At 42.6% G+C, this 17922-nt stretch overlaps 1 protein-coding gene and 1 long non-coding RNA gene across 2 annotated transcripts in view; both read right to left on the reverse strand.

Annotated features, from left to right (window-relative positions):
- Positions 1-448: 448 nt before the first annotated feature.
- On the reverse strand, positions 449-4792 carry LOC148130230 (uncharacterized). The gene is made up of 2 exons (XR_015750121.1): positions 2780-4792; positions 449-2746 (listed from the first exon to the last, which is right to left on the reverse strand). It is a non-coding gene; the product is annotated as an uncharacterized LOC148130230 (long non-coding RNA).
- Positions 4793-5985: 1193 nt separating this feature from the next.
- The window catches only part of KCTD17 (potassium channel tetramerization domain containing 17), a 29942-nt gene continuing 18005 nt past the window's right edge, over positions 5986-17922 (reverse strand). The window contains exons 3-6 of the mRNA XM_026694927.2: positions 11908-11999; positions 10715-10810; positions 9851-9976; positions 5986-7824 (exon numbers count right to left, since the gene is read on the reverse strand). Of these exons, the coding sequence (XP_026550712.1) occupies positions 7639-7824; positions 9851-9976; positions 10715-10810; positions 11908-11999 (500 nt within the window). The 3' untranslated portion in view covers positions 5986-7638. The remainder of the gene's footprint in view (positions 7825-9850; positions 9977-10714; positions 10811-11907; positions 12000-17922) is intronic.

Raw genomic sequence — 17922 nt, forward strand, 5'->3', positions numbered from 1 at the left:
CCGTATGAATGGACAGTTACATTCAAGGAAAATAAATTTCATGAATTCATACTTTCTCTTGAATATAAGAAGCTGGAAAAATAGATCTCCTTGTTCTTTATAGCACTGGAAAATGAAATGTTAAGATCTGAAAGTTGCATCCTAACCTGAGATCACTTTAACATAACTAGGGCTCAAGACCCACAACCTCAGGCCCAACTAGCGATAGTTCTTCTTGCTGGAAAAAAGGCCCAACTGGCACCAAGGAGAAGCAGGCCAAATCTCCATTTCCTTGGGTTTCAATCTTTTAGCTGTTCTCCTCCACCTCCTCCATCTAGAATCTTAAGTTATCTTTCCAGCAAAATAAATGAGTTGGTGGACTCAAATGCCATTATGGAAGGATGTGTTTCCTATGTACATTCTGATAAGTGCATATTCTCTAAGGGCACGAGAACATGAGACACAGTAATGAGATAGTGAAATTTATTCAAGAGTTTTTACACAGCATCCTTGGACACAATTTAAAAATTGCTTTCTCAATTAACAGATATCTTGGTAAGTAAATGTGTGGCTTTCTATTAGAAGTAATATTTGTCCCGTTGATTTACATAAATGGCTATATTTCGTGGAGCATTGAAATGAAACATGTACATAGGTGGCTGTGTGTGCATGCAGAAACACATGCATTCAAGTATATCAAAGGGCAGATGCTCATCCATTAGAATATAGTATTGTTACTAACTCTCCTCAAATATCACAAGAAAGAAAGGCTATAGGGAAGAATTTATGTGCTTCCCTTCAGCCTTCAGACCTTTTGGGATGGAGAAAATGTGAGTAAGTATTTGGAGAACACTTATGTGAGAAAAGTATTTGGCTAATTGCAGTTGTACATCTGGGAACCTGAATTTTTGAACCATCCTCAATCCCATAGAAATGTAACAGAATCATACAATAGGTTGGAAAGGGCAGGATTAGCGAACACATAGCTCCATCTCCCCACTATATATTTTTGCTCCTGATGTCTATTCTATAAGGACCTTTTTTAAAAAAGGTATATCCAAACAGCCATAGAGATGGCAACTGCAAGATAAATAGAAGTGAAATTGATCGGCCAGGTAAAAATAAAACCAAAGTTATTGCTGAGTCAAATGTTTTCTTCTCCCTAGTGGTCTGGCTAGTTGCACGCTAGAGGACATTTGTACATCTCTAAAGCTGCCCACGTGGACATGCCCTCTTTTGAGCAGGACTTCCAAGGAATGGTACACATATAAAGACAACAACACCAGCCCCTCTTCTCTAGGCTGTTCTCTTAGAGTTCCTGCCACCCACTCCCTTGCTCTGCTTAGCAGATGGCAAATCTGGAAAAGCTAACGAATTATAACAGACCTGGGAAACCGGTGACTGGGAAAATTGCTCTGGCAACAGGAGATTTGGAAGAAAAATGAAATATTTGTCAAGTTGCAGTTTGCTTGCCTTTAGATCCTCATGAGGTAAGTTTCAGCAGCAACATCCACTGTAGCTTGTTTTCATCAGATGAAAAAAGAAGTCAAACTGCACTGCAAAGTCCTTTGGTACATCTTACGATGTCACAACATGTGTACAAAAGTGATGGGGCTTGTGTTGAAAGATTGCACACACAGACACTGCCCCACCCTCCCAACGCCTCTCTTGACTTTCTCCTCAGACACTGCTGTGTTTCAGTTCACACCAAGACAATGTGATCTGCTTAGTGATGTACTTTCAGGAATAATAAAATCTTGTTCAAGAAGGACAACACTCTTCTCCTCAGTCTAAAGGCATAAGGTTTATTATTGGATCTGCTCCCAAAGAAGAATTGTTATTTGAACATAAGCCAAGCTCTCCATCTACAAGCAGAACTACCGAAGGAGAAACACTCCAGCTGGTTTCTTTCTACAAAAAGGGGTGTATTTTCTTACACAACTTCTTATGCTGCCCTTTGCAGCTAAAAATGGAACTCTCGAAAAACACCATATGCAATGCAAAGAGCAAAAGATGGAGGTACTGCATCTCTTCATGCTTCCTCTCTTTCAAATTGCAAGGGTATTCCTGCATGCCAAAATGTTAAAACTCGTTTAATAGAGATGGTTGTCCACAAACAGGAACAGGAATTGCAGGACATTCATTACAGCAAGATGCAGCACATTCATTGTTTAAAAACTCATGAGGTCCTTTCCAGAACCTCGTTTATTCCCACACTGAGCAAGCCTGAAACTTGCAGGGCTAGAAGAAGGTCTTGTCTGTTTTACTTTGTTTTCCCCAGCAGGGGAGGCTGTGACAGCATGGAATGTCAATTTTGGGGGCCATGAAGAAATTAGTTCCTGAAAGCGCATGCCACGTCTCCCAACAATAACACAAGGGTTAAGAAAAGTAATCCAGTATTTTGCCAAATAGCAGAACGTACAGCAATTAAAGGGTGCTGCTTAGAAACTGGAAAATACAATATTTCATCTTATTCTAACAACCCCCACCCCATTGTTTTTTTTTAAATAACAGTACAAAAATAAAGATTTAAAAGTTAACTTTAAAAAGAGAGAGACATTGATCATCATTAGCATCATATCCTGAGACATCTGGTTTGTAACAGTTTAAAAAAAAACAGCAAGGAGGAACAAGGGCAGGAAACAGAAGTGAGGACAAAACAAATAAACAGGATGCAAGAATGAAGCTAAAAGGAGTAGCTAGAAAAGCAGCTTGTGGGCGGGGTGGAATCAGGTGAATACAGAGCACCAGTGGTCTCAAAGACTACCTGAGAGCCAAGACATGGCTCTTGGCTCTCTACCAGAGAGCCAAGACATTCCTGCAGAGACAAAAGATTTAAGAAATCTTTTCTGCTAGAACCTCCCATTGCAGATCACAGAAAGAAGAGCTTTGTGAGTTGAGCCTTAGGGATGCCTTCATCCTTCCTTTACAACAAAAGACAAAACTCATCTACGTGTCAAGCCCACAATCCTTGGAAAACGCCAACATTGCTCAACAGCAAAGTATTTATTATACTGAGAAGGTAAATGTCAGTACCTCTATACAGTATTCTTGCTATAGAATGAGCCAGACAGTGTTAGAACACCTTGAATGGTAAGGCTGATGACCATATTCTCTATTCTGATTACAAATAAAATCAATGGTTTTAAAGAGTGCTTAAATCAGTACTGGATAGCTGCTGGTAATCTAATCCAAAACCTGGTTTTCTTGGGAATATCAAATTTAACTTTGTAGTTAAATTTCCTTTTCTCCAACTCTTCAAGGTTATTAGATGGGAGAATAGGAACAGGAAATTAGATATACAATGAAGCTCCTTTCCCCCCCCCCCAGCAAAGACATGGCCTTCTAAAGGGCGTTTTTCCTTCCCATTCCTTCCATAGGCAAAGCTATAAAATATCTGACATTGCTTTCTGTGAGAGTATACCTCCTTCCCAGTTTTGGATTGATATTCCAGATCACAAAGGAAGAAAAGAATCCCTAAGAAGTGCATGAACAGTTTAAACATTAGACTACAGATCTTTGCAGGAAAATATTTTCTCTTTTTTAATGTATCAGGGTGGGTTGAATGTTCTGTCCCCACTGTAGAAAAAAAAATCTGCAACAGTAAGTTCATTATACATTTTTCCTACAGTGAAATGTACCATGGCTGTCTCTGAAGATGGAATCCTAGTAGTTCTTGTTATCAATTATCTACTGCAATTTTTAAAATGCTTTTGACCAAGAGGTGCAAGTGAGGTTCACACTGTTTTACAAAGAAAGACCCAGAGACCTACGTGGAAACCCCACAGACGTCTCCCAAATGGGCACTAGCATTAAGGGAAGCCAAAAGGGCCATTCTTTTGGGTGAGTGGACTACAGCTCCCTATAGGGCAGCCTTGTTCTAGGTCTCATGGGGATGTTTGATGCGAGCTTTGATCCACCTGGTGAGTATGGACAATGTGGCTTTATAGTTCTGATAAATCATCCCAAGACAAACAGTAGGGTGTGTTTGCTTGGGTGTGTCCTTATCTCTGATTGACCAAAGTTACCATATATACACACCCAATGTTAGGCCCAATTTGAATTTAGGGTTACCTTCCTATTTGTCAGCCACTATTACTTCCTTGAGGCAACACTAACTGACTTACCTCTGGCTAAGAATCCACCATGAAAGCAGCAGAAGTCTTAGCTAGTTGTTCATAACTTGTGTTCTTCTTTTCCCAGATGGATTTCTTGAGATAATTTGGATCCAGTTTTCTGTGTGAATCATAGAGTAGAAGCCTTGGCCATGACTGAGCAAAAGTATACTGGAAAAGTGATTTGAGCTAGCTGATTCATTGACAATTGATATTTCAGTTGAATGCATACATTTTGTAGAATGTATGACCAGCAAACAACTTCTTCTAATAATCATAATGGATAATAAGCTTAATAAACTATATGATAAATATTTAGTTTAATAAATATATACAGTCCATCCAATATCTAGGTTTATGGAAATTCAATAGCATGACTGAGTACACTAAAGCAATGGATATCAAAGAATGATGAAAAGATTAAAAGTATCAAGAAATGCCACTTGTAAAGTACTAGAGAGCCAGTTTGGTCTAGTGGCGAAGGCACCCAGGCTAGAAACCAGGAAAGTGTAAGTTCTAGTTCTACCTTAGACATAAAAGCTGACTGGATGATTTGGGTCAGTCATTCTCTCTCAGACCAACTCACAAGATTATTGTTGGGAAACTACTATGAGGCAGGAGTATTAGATATATTGCTGCTTTGAGTTATTTATAATAATAAGGAAAGGCAGGATAAAAAATAAAAAGAATATCCTCCACAATTAAGAACTGCTCAAATATTTTTCTACAATTTGGAAATTGTAACAATATTTATAATAGGATTGATAAAAAGTAGCTGATCAAGGTTTAATACTATAAATACCATGAAACAGGAGATGAAGAAGAACTCTGAGTGAAGAGTTAATGCAAAGAGTGCAGGTAGAGATTAAGAGCTTGTTTATTATATTTTGTTTGATACTTTTGCCTTCTATTTCTCCCACTGTCTTTTCCACTCTAGGAAATCCAGTCAAGGACCTTCAAAACAACTTTTAGTAACTGACAATTTATTTAGATGACATCTCTGCTTACGTTATTTGGGGAAATTGGATTGATCAGCAATGTGTACCTCTATTTAGCTGGGTTAGAATTGAGAAATATACTAAATGAACAGCTATATCCAAGCTTTTATTCAATAAATTTACATAGTTGTTGTATTGTATACTGTTGCCTTATGGGTTGATTGTGCCCAAAAATATCCTAAGAGGGGAAGAAGCAAATTCTATCTTTCCCCTCACAAAGAGGGTGGTTCTTATAGTTGGGATCATATTTGCTTTATATTGGGGGATCTCAATTTTCCTATCTTCGTGGATTTGTGGGTGCATCTTTGACATCTTTGTGAAATGAAAAGCAATTTCTGCCACAGGGACATGTAGAGTATGAGATATTCTAGTCTGAGGGGATGTATGAGGTTTCAAGATGAAAAGGGATGAGGAGCCATCCCTCACAATCCTTTTCTACTTCAAGAACATGTCTTGGAATATGAGGGAGTGACAGATTCTGGCTTCCTGGGCTCAAGTGATTTGCAGCCTTTCCTGAAATACTCAGGAAAATCTGATACATACATACATACATACACACATACACATACACACACACACACACACACACACACACACACACACACACACACACACACATATATATATATATATATATATATATATATATATATATATATATATATATATATATATATGGATCTTTAGTTATTCGGGTTCTCTCCCGCGTGAGATTCAAAGTATCTAGGCGTTTGGCGAGGTCCCACTGCTTGCACTGGCACTAAGCCGAAAGCACCAGCCTGAAGATGGCGAGTGGGACCTCGCCGAAGCGTTGCCTAGATACTTTGAATCTCACGCGGGCACCCGAGAATAACAAAGATCCACATACAAATCTCGCGAGAACCTCAGAAAACATATATATATAAAATTTGGAAGCACCTGACGGATTTGGGAATGGCTGTTGTTCTTCCTCATCCAGAGACAACTCACCCTTTCCCCATCTATCCAGCCCTGAAGGGAGACACCTGAGTACAGTGTATAGTGTGGGGTGGGAACTGGCCACCCCTTTTTCATTTGTTTGTCTGGCTTTTCCCCTTGTTAAGATCTAGAAGGAGATGAGAAGAGGCGCTATACCTTCTGCCCATTTCCATGTTTGGATCCAGCTAGGAAATCCAAAAATGCAGTATCTCGCTCTTTTGTCTCCCAATTTGCCCCATGGCATGTGGTTACTGCGGCTTCAACCAAGTAGGGGCTGCATAGTTTGTGGTCACTGACTCAGGAGACATCTTGGAAGAGGAAACAAGACAATGCACTGATATGCTATTGGAGGCTAGCCCTCGTTTGACCCCAGCCATTGGGGAAGATACTTCCACAAATAAACTGCGACTGATGGCCATGGCAGAAGGTCTGTTGAATTTATAGGAACAAAGAGAAAAGCTAAGGAAAAGGCCAAATAAAAAACAAAAACCTGGAGCTGAAAAATAGTCAAAGTAGAGGGAGTGCATAATAGAGCTGACAGGCAATGTACTCTCTGAAGCAGACAGGACTCAAGCAGGAAAGGAGATAATCTTCTCAGCAGAAGCAATAGCAAAACCCTTCCATGTCCAAGAAGGAGATATCACATTACAGAACATTCTGGTTTCCAGGTAAAAGGATGATTGGCAAGAAACAGGAAGTGCCTTGATACAGCTGAGTAACGAAGATAGTAAGAAAATGCAGATTGCAAAATTTACCCTCAGCAAAGACAGTCTGATTTTTTTTTATTTTTTTTGCAATACAAAACTTTGGTTTTTCTTTTAGATCATAATATAAGTAACAATAGAAAGGTAATTAGAGGATGCGTGGCTGCCAAAAGCGTAGTACACAATTGCTATGCAGAAGAACCAAACTCTGGCTTCTCCAATTAATGATATCTCAAAGAACAGAGGTAGAAAAGACTTTCGTATGAGACCCTGGAAAAGTACTACCCATAAGAAAAGATACAGCCGTCAGAAAAGTCATTTTCCATTTCATTTTTTAAAAGGCTGCTTTGTATGTTCAGAAGTCATTTAACAGCCCCTCTTCTCCTGCCTTTAATCTTCTATTGTGATACTCCATTTCTCAGAATCATGAAGCTTATTCTGGAAGACAAATTCAAAATGGTCTCAGTCCAGATACCTACACCTTAGCAAAAAAAAAAAAATATCCAAGAAAAATTGGATAAAAGGTGAGTCACAGATAAAAGGTGTGAAGGTGCAGATGATGTGTTGTCTTTATCAAAACAGAATGGGAAAGAGAGGCCCAAAGGGAAGTTTAAACTAGTCTACAATGCAGGATTCTTGGCTCATGGAGGAAAAGACAATATCGGAAGAGGGATCACAAGAAAAGGAAATTAACAAGAAAAGGGGAAGGAGTGCAAAATGGAAAGAGCACAAAGTAAAAGGCCTCTAAAAGGTCACAAGAACAAAAAGAATCAGTGGAATCTTGGTTGATGGCGCTTGCTACAAATGTAGTATTAAAAAAAACACAGTTTAGACCAAAGTGCAACAGCTGCCAAATGCACAGTTTTCCCCCACCTCTCACCAGCCTTAAGCTTCTGTATATTGCTTGATGCCCACACAGGCATTCCATGCACCCTCTTTTGAAGCTCCCCCACCCTCGGCTTTTACTGGTGCTTCCTCCTGCTCTTCAACTTCTTGCAGCTGCAGCTCCTCGTCATTCTGCTGTTCTTTTTCTGGGTCTTCCTCAGGATTCTGTGTTGCAGCAGTCGGCACCTAAGGAAAGAACAACAGAAGTAGGAATATCACCAGTAGGGGCCAGGGGATTCCACCTCTTTTGTAAAGATTCTGGAACAGAGAGAATAATTTTAAGACTAAGAAATAACAGAATAAAAGAGTTGGAAGGGACTTTGGAGGTCTTTTATTCCAACCCCCTGCTCAGGCAAAAAGCCCCATACCATTTCAGACAAATAGTTGTTCAATCTCTTCTTAAAAACTTCCAGTGTTGGTGCCATCACAACTTCTGGAGGCAAGTTGTTCCACTAATGAATTGTTGTAACTGTCAGGAAATTTCTCCTTAGTTCTAGATTGCTTCTCTCCTTGATTAGTTTCCATCCCTTGCTTCTTGTACTGCCTTCAAGTGCTTTGGAAAATAGCTTGACCCCCTCTTCTTTGTGGCAACCTCTTGGATATTGGAACACTGCTATCATGTCCCCACTACTCCTTTTTTTCATTAAACTAGAGATACCCAATTCCAGCAACCGTTCCTTATGTGTTTTAGCCTTCAGTTCCCTAATCATCTTTGTTGCTGTTCTCTGCACTCTTTCTAGAGTCTCAATATCTTTTTTACATTGTGTCAACCAAAACTGGGTGTAGTTTTCCAAGTGTGGCCTTACCAAGACATTATAAAATGGTATCAACACTTCACATGGTCTTGATTCTATCCCTCTGTTAATGCAGCCTAGGACTATGCTGGCTTTTTTGGCAATTGCAGCACACTGCTGGCTCATATTTAACTGATTGTCTAGGACTCCAAAATCCCTGTCACAGTTGCTACTGTTGAGTCAGGTACCACCTATACTGTACCTGTGCATTTGGTTTTTCTTTTTCTAGAAAGTAGAACCTTACTTTTTTCACCACTGAATTTCATTTTGTTAGATAGGTCCAAATGTTCAAATCTGTCAAGATCCTTCTGTATCTTAAGCCTATCTTCTGGAGTGTTGGCTATTCCTGCCAGCTTGATGTCATCTACAAACTTGATGAGTTTCCTATCTATCCCCCACATCATATCTAACATTTGCCATCAACTCGCTCTGGGTTGCATTTCAGCTTTCATAATGTCAGCCAGTCCAGCTAAAAGAAGAAGCAAGGACATAAGTTTATCTTACGTTATTATTTATAGGAGTTACAATTACATCAGGGATAAGCAACTGTTCGGAACTGAAAATACATGTGGAATTTCAGAAGAATGGTATGGCAAAATGGCTATCAGGGAAAATATTCCTGTTCACAAAATGGCTGCTGTTATGGACACCAGCAATCATAAAACATCCGTCTACCAGAAGGCAAAGTATCCTTTCTAAAAGATGCCTCCTATAATCTTTTATGGGATCCAAATGGATTCCTGAAAATATCTGTGCTTTGTTCTGCAATATTACATCTTCTTCCTGTTTTAATTTTTAATTAGAAATCTTTTAAAAAGTGAGATGGAATAGGGAGACTGGTGGACACAGTATCTTTCAAAGGCATCATGTTACCTTTGCTGAACTAGAATCATGTACATGAATGTAAATACATAAGCACATTATGTGATTAATATTTTGTTAATGAAGAACTTGGGACTAATTACCTCACTTCAGAAAATCCCTGACTCTGGAATATCAGGTAACAGAAAAGCAAGCAGGACAATACCATACAGATGTAAGCAAAATGCTTGCAATTCTGAAGAAGTACAAATTTATTTCAATTTTGGATTATCATATCTATGAAAGGAAATAGGTATCAAAATGTAATTCTGCTCCATCTCTCCTTGTAAAAAGAATCTTCACTCACTCCAGAAATAATATTTTTAAAAGTCAGACAACATGGATCATTGGCTTATAAATAAACATGTAATGTTGATATGTTTTTAATTGTAAATTTAATAAAATTTATTTTAAAAAAAGAAGAAGAAAGAAATAAACATTTCTAAAACCAGGTTGGACGTGATAGGGAATAACAAAGAATAAGTCTTAACACACATTTGCCATTTGATAGCTGAAAAGAGAGTTGAGAACTGAAGGATTTTAAGGACTGATCTAACCTTGAGTTTCCTGCAGGACTCAGAACAGAGGCCACTGGGTGAGCTGCACAGTTCCTTTGAGACAACACACAGGAATTCTGATTGATCCTCATTCCCATAGTTATAGGATGACCCAATATTCACCAACTGTAGAAAGAGATGAACGTTATGCCAAATGATGCAAAATTGAGAACACTTCTGGCCTGAAAAGGTCTGAAAAGGGCAAATGTTAGGATTAGTGCAGAAGACTTCATGTGAGTACATTTGTCCTCCACGGTGGTCTTTATATGACAAGAAAGAAATTTAACTGTGTTTTTCAACAGAGCCAGAAAGATTCAATCTGCCAAAATATTTTTATCATGCCATAGAAAGAGCTAACGAATATTTCCCCTCGATCTCCAATTAAGTTTGGAATGTTCTAGGATCTGAAAAAATCTATAAATCTTAAACTTATATAGTCTAAGAATTGGGAGTATCGTGCCAATTCACAATTTATGCCTGCAATCTTACCTGTGTTGCTTATTAAAAAACACTGAAAACAGTGGGACACCCTGATAACCGGGCACAGGATTGCATAAAATGTCTTGCACAACAACACAGGTTTATTAAAAAGTAAGCACCATACAGTTTAATGGAATTTATTCCCAGGCATGCAGTCAGAAGTGGAAAAAAATGACTAATAAAATTTATTAGGTCGATAGCATATTTCTTCCTTCTTTGAATCTGCTTTGTGAATTACTTATAAGAGCCACATGTGAAGCATGACTGCCTATTCTATTTTTTAAAAATTGAAGATTCTGAAATCACTATCAAATTCTACACTGGGAAACCTATATTCACAATATTTTAATAAATTTAATAAATAAATGAAATAATCTTGCATACCTGTTCAAAGCGCCACCCATCTGACATTGTAGAAACCATTTGTGTGAGCTCTTCCTCCTGACATTGCAGTACTCTGTAGACATGCTTTGGTGGCACCTAGAAGAAGCAGAACAAAGAACAATAGACCATATCAGCAAGGACTTTCCTGTCTACCTGTCCATGTTTTCTATTAATAAACAAAGCCAGGCAGTTGCTTTCTATCCTCAATTCTCGATCCTAGTGAAGAGAACTTTTTTATAGCATAAAGACAGAAGCATCTGCATATGTGCATTAGACTGAAAAGTTTTAGATGAGCAAGGAGAAGAGCTATAGCTCTCCAAGTGAACATTTTCTGGCAGGGCTAGGCAAAGGGTTAAGGATCCAGAATTTTCTGGCAATCAAAATAAGTAGTGCTGGTATATGAATGATGTGATTCATTATAAGGCAAAAGGAGTGAGCGGTTCTGAACCTGGAAGGAGGAGAAGGACATGACATTTCATGCCTGAAAATGTCATGCCTTGAAATAAAACATTTTGCACTATTCTCACATGGAGATTCAGAGCAAGACCACACATGAAAATAAAAAGTGCAATCTGCCTTAAAAGATTTAGTCATTATCTCCCATTAAAAGCATCTAGAAGTACAGATTTCCTCATTTCAGCAACCTCCAGATGGGGAGGGATTTCATTTCCCAGCATTCCCAGCCCATATTGCTTTAATCATTTGAGACTGAAACTGATTGTGCCAACACATCTGGAAGGCACCTGGTTGGGAAAAGCTGCAGTACTATATGAGAATTGCTGCCAGTCAGAATAGGAGATATATGGACAAATATAAGGCAAAAGGAGTGAGCAGTTCTGAACTTGGAAGGAGGAGTGAAATACTAGGAGGTTTTCCAGCTTCTCACTTCTTTCATAACAACAATCAAAGGCCAAGTGCCAAGAGAACTGCCTTTTCACAGCTCCCCCATATGATCTTTCTCCCCAAAAATATAGACTGAATTTTCAGGAATCATTCTTTCATTCTTTTCAATTGCATAATTAACATTGAATAATAAATACCGCAAAATTAACTGAATTAAAACAACCCCTGCTTTAACAATTAAATGCTGGCTTGTTTGTTCCCAGTCTTGTAACATTTATTGTTGTTCAATTTTTTTGTAAAATGAAACTTTCAATTTCTCTTAAATATAATTCTGACATTTCCCAACCCACCTGGGTTATGGTGTAATCCTTTTCCTCCAGTCTGTCTTTTATTAATCTGATTAGAGAGCCAATGTTGTAGAATTCTGCTTCTTCCAGAACTCCTAATAATAGAAGAGAGCATAACAATAAATCACTAAGTATGAAACAATCTTACTATCAAGTTATATTAATTAAAATATAAACATTTGGTTATTTAAACAGAAAACAGTTGGCAGTTATTGAACTTAACTCACATCAGAATTATATGCAGATATGACAAGAGTGTGATATCTTTCACAGAGATCAAATCTGGAAAGGCAATCAAAATCTATGGGGAGAAGGCAAGACTACAATGAAAAATCACGTAAGGGAATAATTCTAATACTGGGACACATTTAATACTAAATGTATGTTATAGCTCAATGGCTATGTCACCCCAACTCACTTCAGTATTGTTGTGAGGAAAATAGGGAGGTGTGTTGGATATATTCGCCGCCTTGAGTTATTTGTAAAAATAATAAAGGTGGAATACAAATAAATAAATAAATATGTTCAAACCCACACAATCGACTTTTTAAGGAAGAAACTATATGACATCAGAAACAGAACTTTATCCACCAACATTATAGTAAACTTGTGAGTGCATCTCTTGCCTGCTGCAAAATGAGGAAGAAATTTTGATTTAAGAGAATCAGATTATCATAGAAACATACAATTGAGATAAGAGCTCAATAAATCACCCAAGTCTATCAATACAAAAATTAGTAATGTAGTATGAGAAATAATTAGCCTTATTCATACTTCCCATTTTAATTCTTCCACATAGATGTTAATATCTATTTTCATTCCATTCCAAGCAGCTTTAGCATTAAATTTATGTATGCTTCTCATTCTTTCTGTTACAACACTAATCTATCTTCCAATACTTTTCATACAGGATCATCATATTTGATTCTTATGTTCCTTCCAGCTCTATGGTTCTTTTTCTTCTTCCACTTCCTCTACTTATATTTCCATCATATTTTTCCTTCTTTCTGTGCTTTCTGTTTTTTTCCAAAAAGCAATCAAAAACTGTCAAGAATGTTCTGTGTCACGTTCAGGATCTCTCATCATCATTATATTATTCACCAACTCTTTCAATCCCTCATCATAAACAAATCAGTAAAGTTTTTTATTTATACAGCAATTCATTTTTTAAATCAATGCAGCCATCAATAGTCTGAAGTCCAACAAAACACCAGGTTTTGATGGCATCCACCCTAAATTTCTAATTCATTCTGGGAGACTAACAAAGAATTGGCTCAGCAAATTATTTTCAAACATACTTTCTAAATCTAGCAGACACCTCCCACCGGAATTCAAAAAAGCCAAAGTAATATCGCTTCTGAAACCTGGCAAACCATAAGAGACAGTAGAAAGCTACCGCCCCATTGCTCTTCTGAGTTCTTGTTACTAATTTCTGGAGAAACTTATCATAAACAGAATTGGACCCACAATAGATACATTTCTGCCCATGGAACAACCTGGCTTTCGTCATAAACACAGTTATGTTGATCATGTGCTGAGCCTAATGGGCGTTGGTTCTTACCTGACACGCCATTTCTCTGGAGCCATGAGGATCATCCAGAGAGTGGGAGGTGCTTCAGTCTACGTCGTTGATGGCTGAGCTCAATCACTGAGGAACGCTCCGCCCTCCATCACGTGGCTCTCTTGCGTTCCCCAGTTTGCGTGAAGACGAAGGTGAAGAGAAGGACGTTGCTCTGCTCTTCCTATGCTAAAGAGGTCATTGGCCGAAACAAGGCCCCACCAGACAGTAAATTAAAGGGTGGGGCTGGATGATCCTCATGGCTCCAGAGAAATGGCGTGTCAGGTAAGAACCAACGCCCATTCTCCTGAGAGCCGTTCGGATCATCCAGAGAGTGGGACATACCAAAGCTTGGCTGTCCTACGGGAGGGACCCCGTCTGGTCCTGCAATCTCCGAGGTTCCCTGAAGACTCGCTGGAGGACTCGCCTACCAAATGAAGCCTCCGCCGAGGCAAAGGTGTCAATCTTATAGTGTCTAATGAAAGGAGAGGGGGATGCCCAAGTGGCTGCCCGACAAATATCAGAAATTGGAGCCTGGGTGGCCCAAGCCACCGAGGTGGCTGCACTTCTGGTGGAGTGATCCCCCTGGGTACCAGCAGTGCCTGGGACAAATAAGCCTTGGAAATGGTAGCCCTGATCCAGCGGCCGATGGTTGACGGGGACACTTTGTGGCCTAAGGATTTGGGCTGGAAGGAAAGGAAGAGAGATTCTGACCTCCGGAAGGGTTGGGTGCGCTTAATGTAAATGCGTAGGGCCCGTCTTACGTCCAGTGAGTGCCAAAGCTTCTCCCTTTCCCACGAGGGATTGGGACAGAAGTTCGGGAGTATGAGTTCCTGAGCCCTGTGAAAGGTCGAGTTAACCTTGGGCAGGAAGGTAGGGTCCGGTCGGAGGACCACCCTATCGGCATGGAATATGCAAAGGTTCTTCCTTACCGACAAGGCTGCTAACTCCGATATGCGACGGGCCGAAGTAATAGCTACCAGGAATACCACTTTGAATGTTAGGAATTGGAGAGAGGCTTCCCTGAGAGGCTCAAAGGGTTGCTTAGTCAGAGACACCAGGACCTTGTTAAGGTCCCAGGTAGGGTATCGGTGTATGGTTGGGGGACACAGGCTAGTGGCCCCCCTGAGGAATGCCCGAATACGGGGGTGGTGGGAAAGGGAACCCAGGTCATCACAGTCAATGACTGTGGATAGCGCTGCGACCTGACGCCTCAGGGTGTTGGGGGAAAGCCCTTTCCTCAGGCCCTCCTGGAGGAACTCCAAGACCTGAGCTATGGAAGGTGACAGTGGGTCGATCTGGAGACTATGACACCACTTGCAGAATCCCTTCCAAGTGGCATTGTATATGCGGGTTGTTGAAGGCCGCCTGGCGGCTAAAATGGTCTCAATAACTTGGTCAGAAAACCGTTCTTTCCTTAAGCGTTCCCGCTCAACCTCCAAACGGCTAACTGGAGCCACTGAGGGTCTGGGTGTTGGAGGGGCCCCTGGGAGAGGGATATCCTGGCCGGGGGGATTCTCCAGGGAGGGGCCACCGATAAGTTGCGGAGGTCCGCAAACCAGGGGCGCCTGGGCCAGAAGGGTGCCACTAGAATCAGCTCTGCCCTCTCGGAGATGAGCTTCTGGAGAACTCTGGGAACCAGGGCTGAGGGAGGCGGGAAGGCATAGAGGAGCCCTGTGGGCCAGGGGCAACGGAGGGCGTCGTGATTCTCGGCCCCGTGGGAGGGGTACCTGGAGAAAAACCTGGGGAGTTGCGTGTTGAGTGGGGAGGCGAAGAGGTCTACTAACGGGAGACCGAACATTCTGGTCGCCTCCTGAATAGTGACAGGTGGATGCGCCATTCGGACTGGTCCACCGTGGTCCTGCTTAGCCAATCCGCTTGGGTGTTTGAGTCCCCTGAGATGTGTTCGGCTCTGAGGGAGAGGAGATTGCGCTCTGCCCAACGGCAGAGGCGTTCGGCCTCCCTCATCAAACGGATGGACTGTGTGCCCCCTGACGGTTGGCGTGAGCCTTGGCGGTGACGTTGTCCGTGAGTATGAGGGCATGTCGCCGCGTACTTGGGGAGGAAACTGCGCAGGGGCCAGGAAGATGGCGTGGAGCTCCAGCCAGTTTATACTGCACCCCCGTTCTACCTGAGACCATGTGCCCTGAGTTGAGAGTGAGAGGATGTGAGCGCCCCATCCGGATAGGCTGGCATCTGTGGTAAGGGTGAGGTGGTGGGGCTCCTTGATGAAGTGAGCCTTGTTGATGGTGGGACTGGTCCACCAGAGGAGAGATGTAAGGACTCTTGGAGGTACCTTGACTGTGGCCTTTGAGTTGCTTCTGCCGGTCCGCTGGAACGGGAGCAGGAACCATTGTAGGGGTCTAGCGTGTAAACGGGCCCATGGAACAATGGAGATACAAGAAACCATTTTACCCAGTAATTTGGACAATTCTAAAATTGTAACCTTCCTGGATCGTCTGATATGCTTGACGGCTTCCTGGATACTAAGGAATCTCTCGGGGGAGAGGAACACCTTACCCTGCACTGAGTCAATGACAGCCCCCAAGTGGGAGATACTAGTAGATGGGGATAGTTGGCTCTTTTGCCAATTAACTAGGAAACCATGGTCTTGGAGGGCCGAGATAGTAACCCTGATGTCCCTCTCTGCTTGGGGTCTGGAGGGAGAGAGGATGAGGATGTCATCCAGGTAGCAATGGAGGCGGACCGGGAGATTCCTGAGATGGGCCGCCAGGGCCGCGAGGACCTTAGTGAAGGTCCTCGGGGCAGAGGCCAACCCAAAGGGAAGGGCGACATATTGGAAGTGGCGGTGGTTGTAGCAGAACCTGAGGAATTTGAAATGGGAGGGTCGGATTGGAATGTGGAGGTAGGCCTCGGAGAGGTCTATGGAGGATAGCCAGTCCCCCTGCCGGATGCTGAGGAGGATGGACTGCAGGGTGTGCATCTTGAACCTGCGATAGACCAGATAACGGTTAAGGCGTTTAAGGTCCAAGATGGCCCTCCATCCTCCGGAGGATTTGGGAACTACGAAAAGATGGGAGTAGAACCCCTGCCCCCGCTGGGAGGGTGGGATGTGTTGAATGGCCTGTATGTGGAGAAGATGATGGATTGCTGAATCCATTAGGTTGCGTTTGATGGGGTCCCTTGAGAGGGGGACACCAGAAAGAAGTCAGGGGGGGCGCTCTTGAATTCGAGCGTGAGGCCGAGTCTGATGGTATCACGGACCCAGGTATCAGAGGTGGAAGAGTCCCATCGGTCGGCAAAGTGCTTGAGGCGTCCGCCCGATGGGAGGGGAGGGACGGGATCTATCTACGCCGGAAGGGCCTCCCTCCTGAACCCCTGAAGGGGCGCCTGTAGCCGCTGCCCCTCCTGTTCCTATCGGCCGGATCGGTTCGATCCTGGGGCTGGAACGGTTGGGAGGAGGGGGGTCTCGAGTACCTTGGCGGGAAGGGAGACTGGTAGAAAGGGCGGGAGGAGCCTCTCCGAAATGGCTGGGGGGCTCTAGACTCTGACCTCCGAAACAGAGGAGGGAGAAATTTTCTCTTGCTCCGGGTTTCAGATAGCAAGGGGTCCAGAGCCGTGCCAAATAGTTTGTCCCCTTTTATGGGGGCAGTAGCCAGCTTAACTTTGTTTTTAACGTCCGCCTGCCAGTGTTTAAGCCATAGCAGGCGGCGAGCAGTGACATGGGACGTTATTGCCCGGGCAGAGAACTTGACCGCATGGAAGGTGGCGTCAGCGGAGAATTCCGCCGCGGCCGTCAGTTTTGCTATGTCTTGGTGAGCCCTTGTGTTGGAGGGGGGAACATGTTGCTTCAGTTGCCGAAGCCACCGGATCGAAGATCTGGTGAAGAAAGAAGCCGCAGTGGCTGACCTAATGGCCCAGGAGTCCGCTTGATGAGCTCTACGTAAGGCGAGCTCGGACCTCTTGTCCTCGGGTTTCAGAGCCTCTAGGGGGTCACTGGGGGAGGACGAGGAGGCCAACCCAACAATGGGCTCATCCACCTCGGGGGTGTTGAGTAAGTCACAGAAACTCGACTCGAGGTTAAAGAACCTCCTGTCCAGGCTGGATGGGGCGGGAGGGGCCCTAGTAGAATTCAGTTGATTTGAGACCAGGTCATGAAATAGGGGTGGAGCCGGGATTACCTCCGCCTCCACCACGGGTTGACTAAAGATGGCGTCCTCCTGACCTTCTGCCGGGGAGGGGAGAGCTGAGGAGGTTTGCACAGACAGGCCAGAGATGTTCCTGGCTTTAAATAACAGGGATTTAAACATGTGGGGCTTGAACAGGCCCGCAACAGTGGGTTGGTCCGGGGTGAGACCCTCATCCTCGGACATGTCCCCCTCCATGGGATCTACCTCCGATAGGGGCTCCTCTTGTTGCATAGACCCCCATTCCATTTCCTCTTCCCCCAAATTGGTCTAGATACTCTATATCCTCCTCCGGGTCCCTTTCTGGGAGAG

Source organism: Notechis scutatus, chromosome 6 (genome assembly GCF_049901735.1).
Source record: "Notechis scutatus isolate UNSWTSFEM ecotype Mainland chromosome 6, rNotScu1.2, whole genome shotgun sequence".
Taxonomy (NCBI): domain Eukaryota; kingdom Metazoa; phylum Chordata; class Lepidosauria; order Squamata; family Elapidae; genus Notechis; species Notechis scutatus.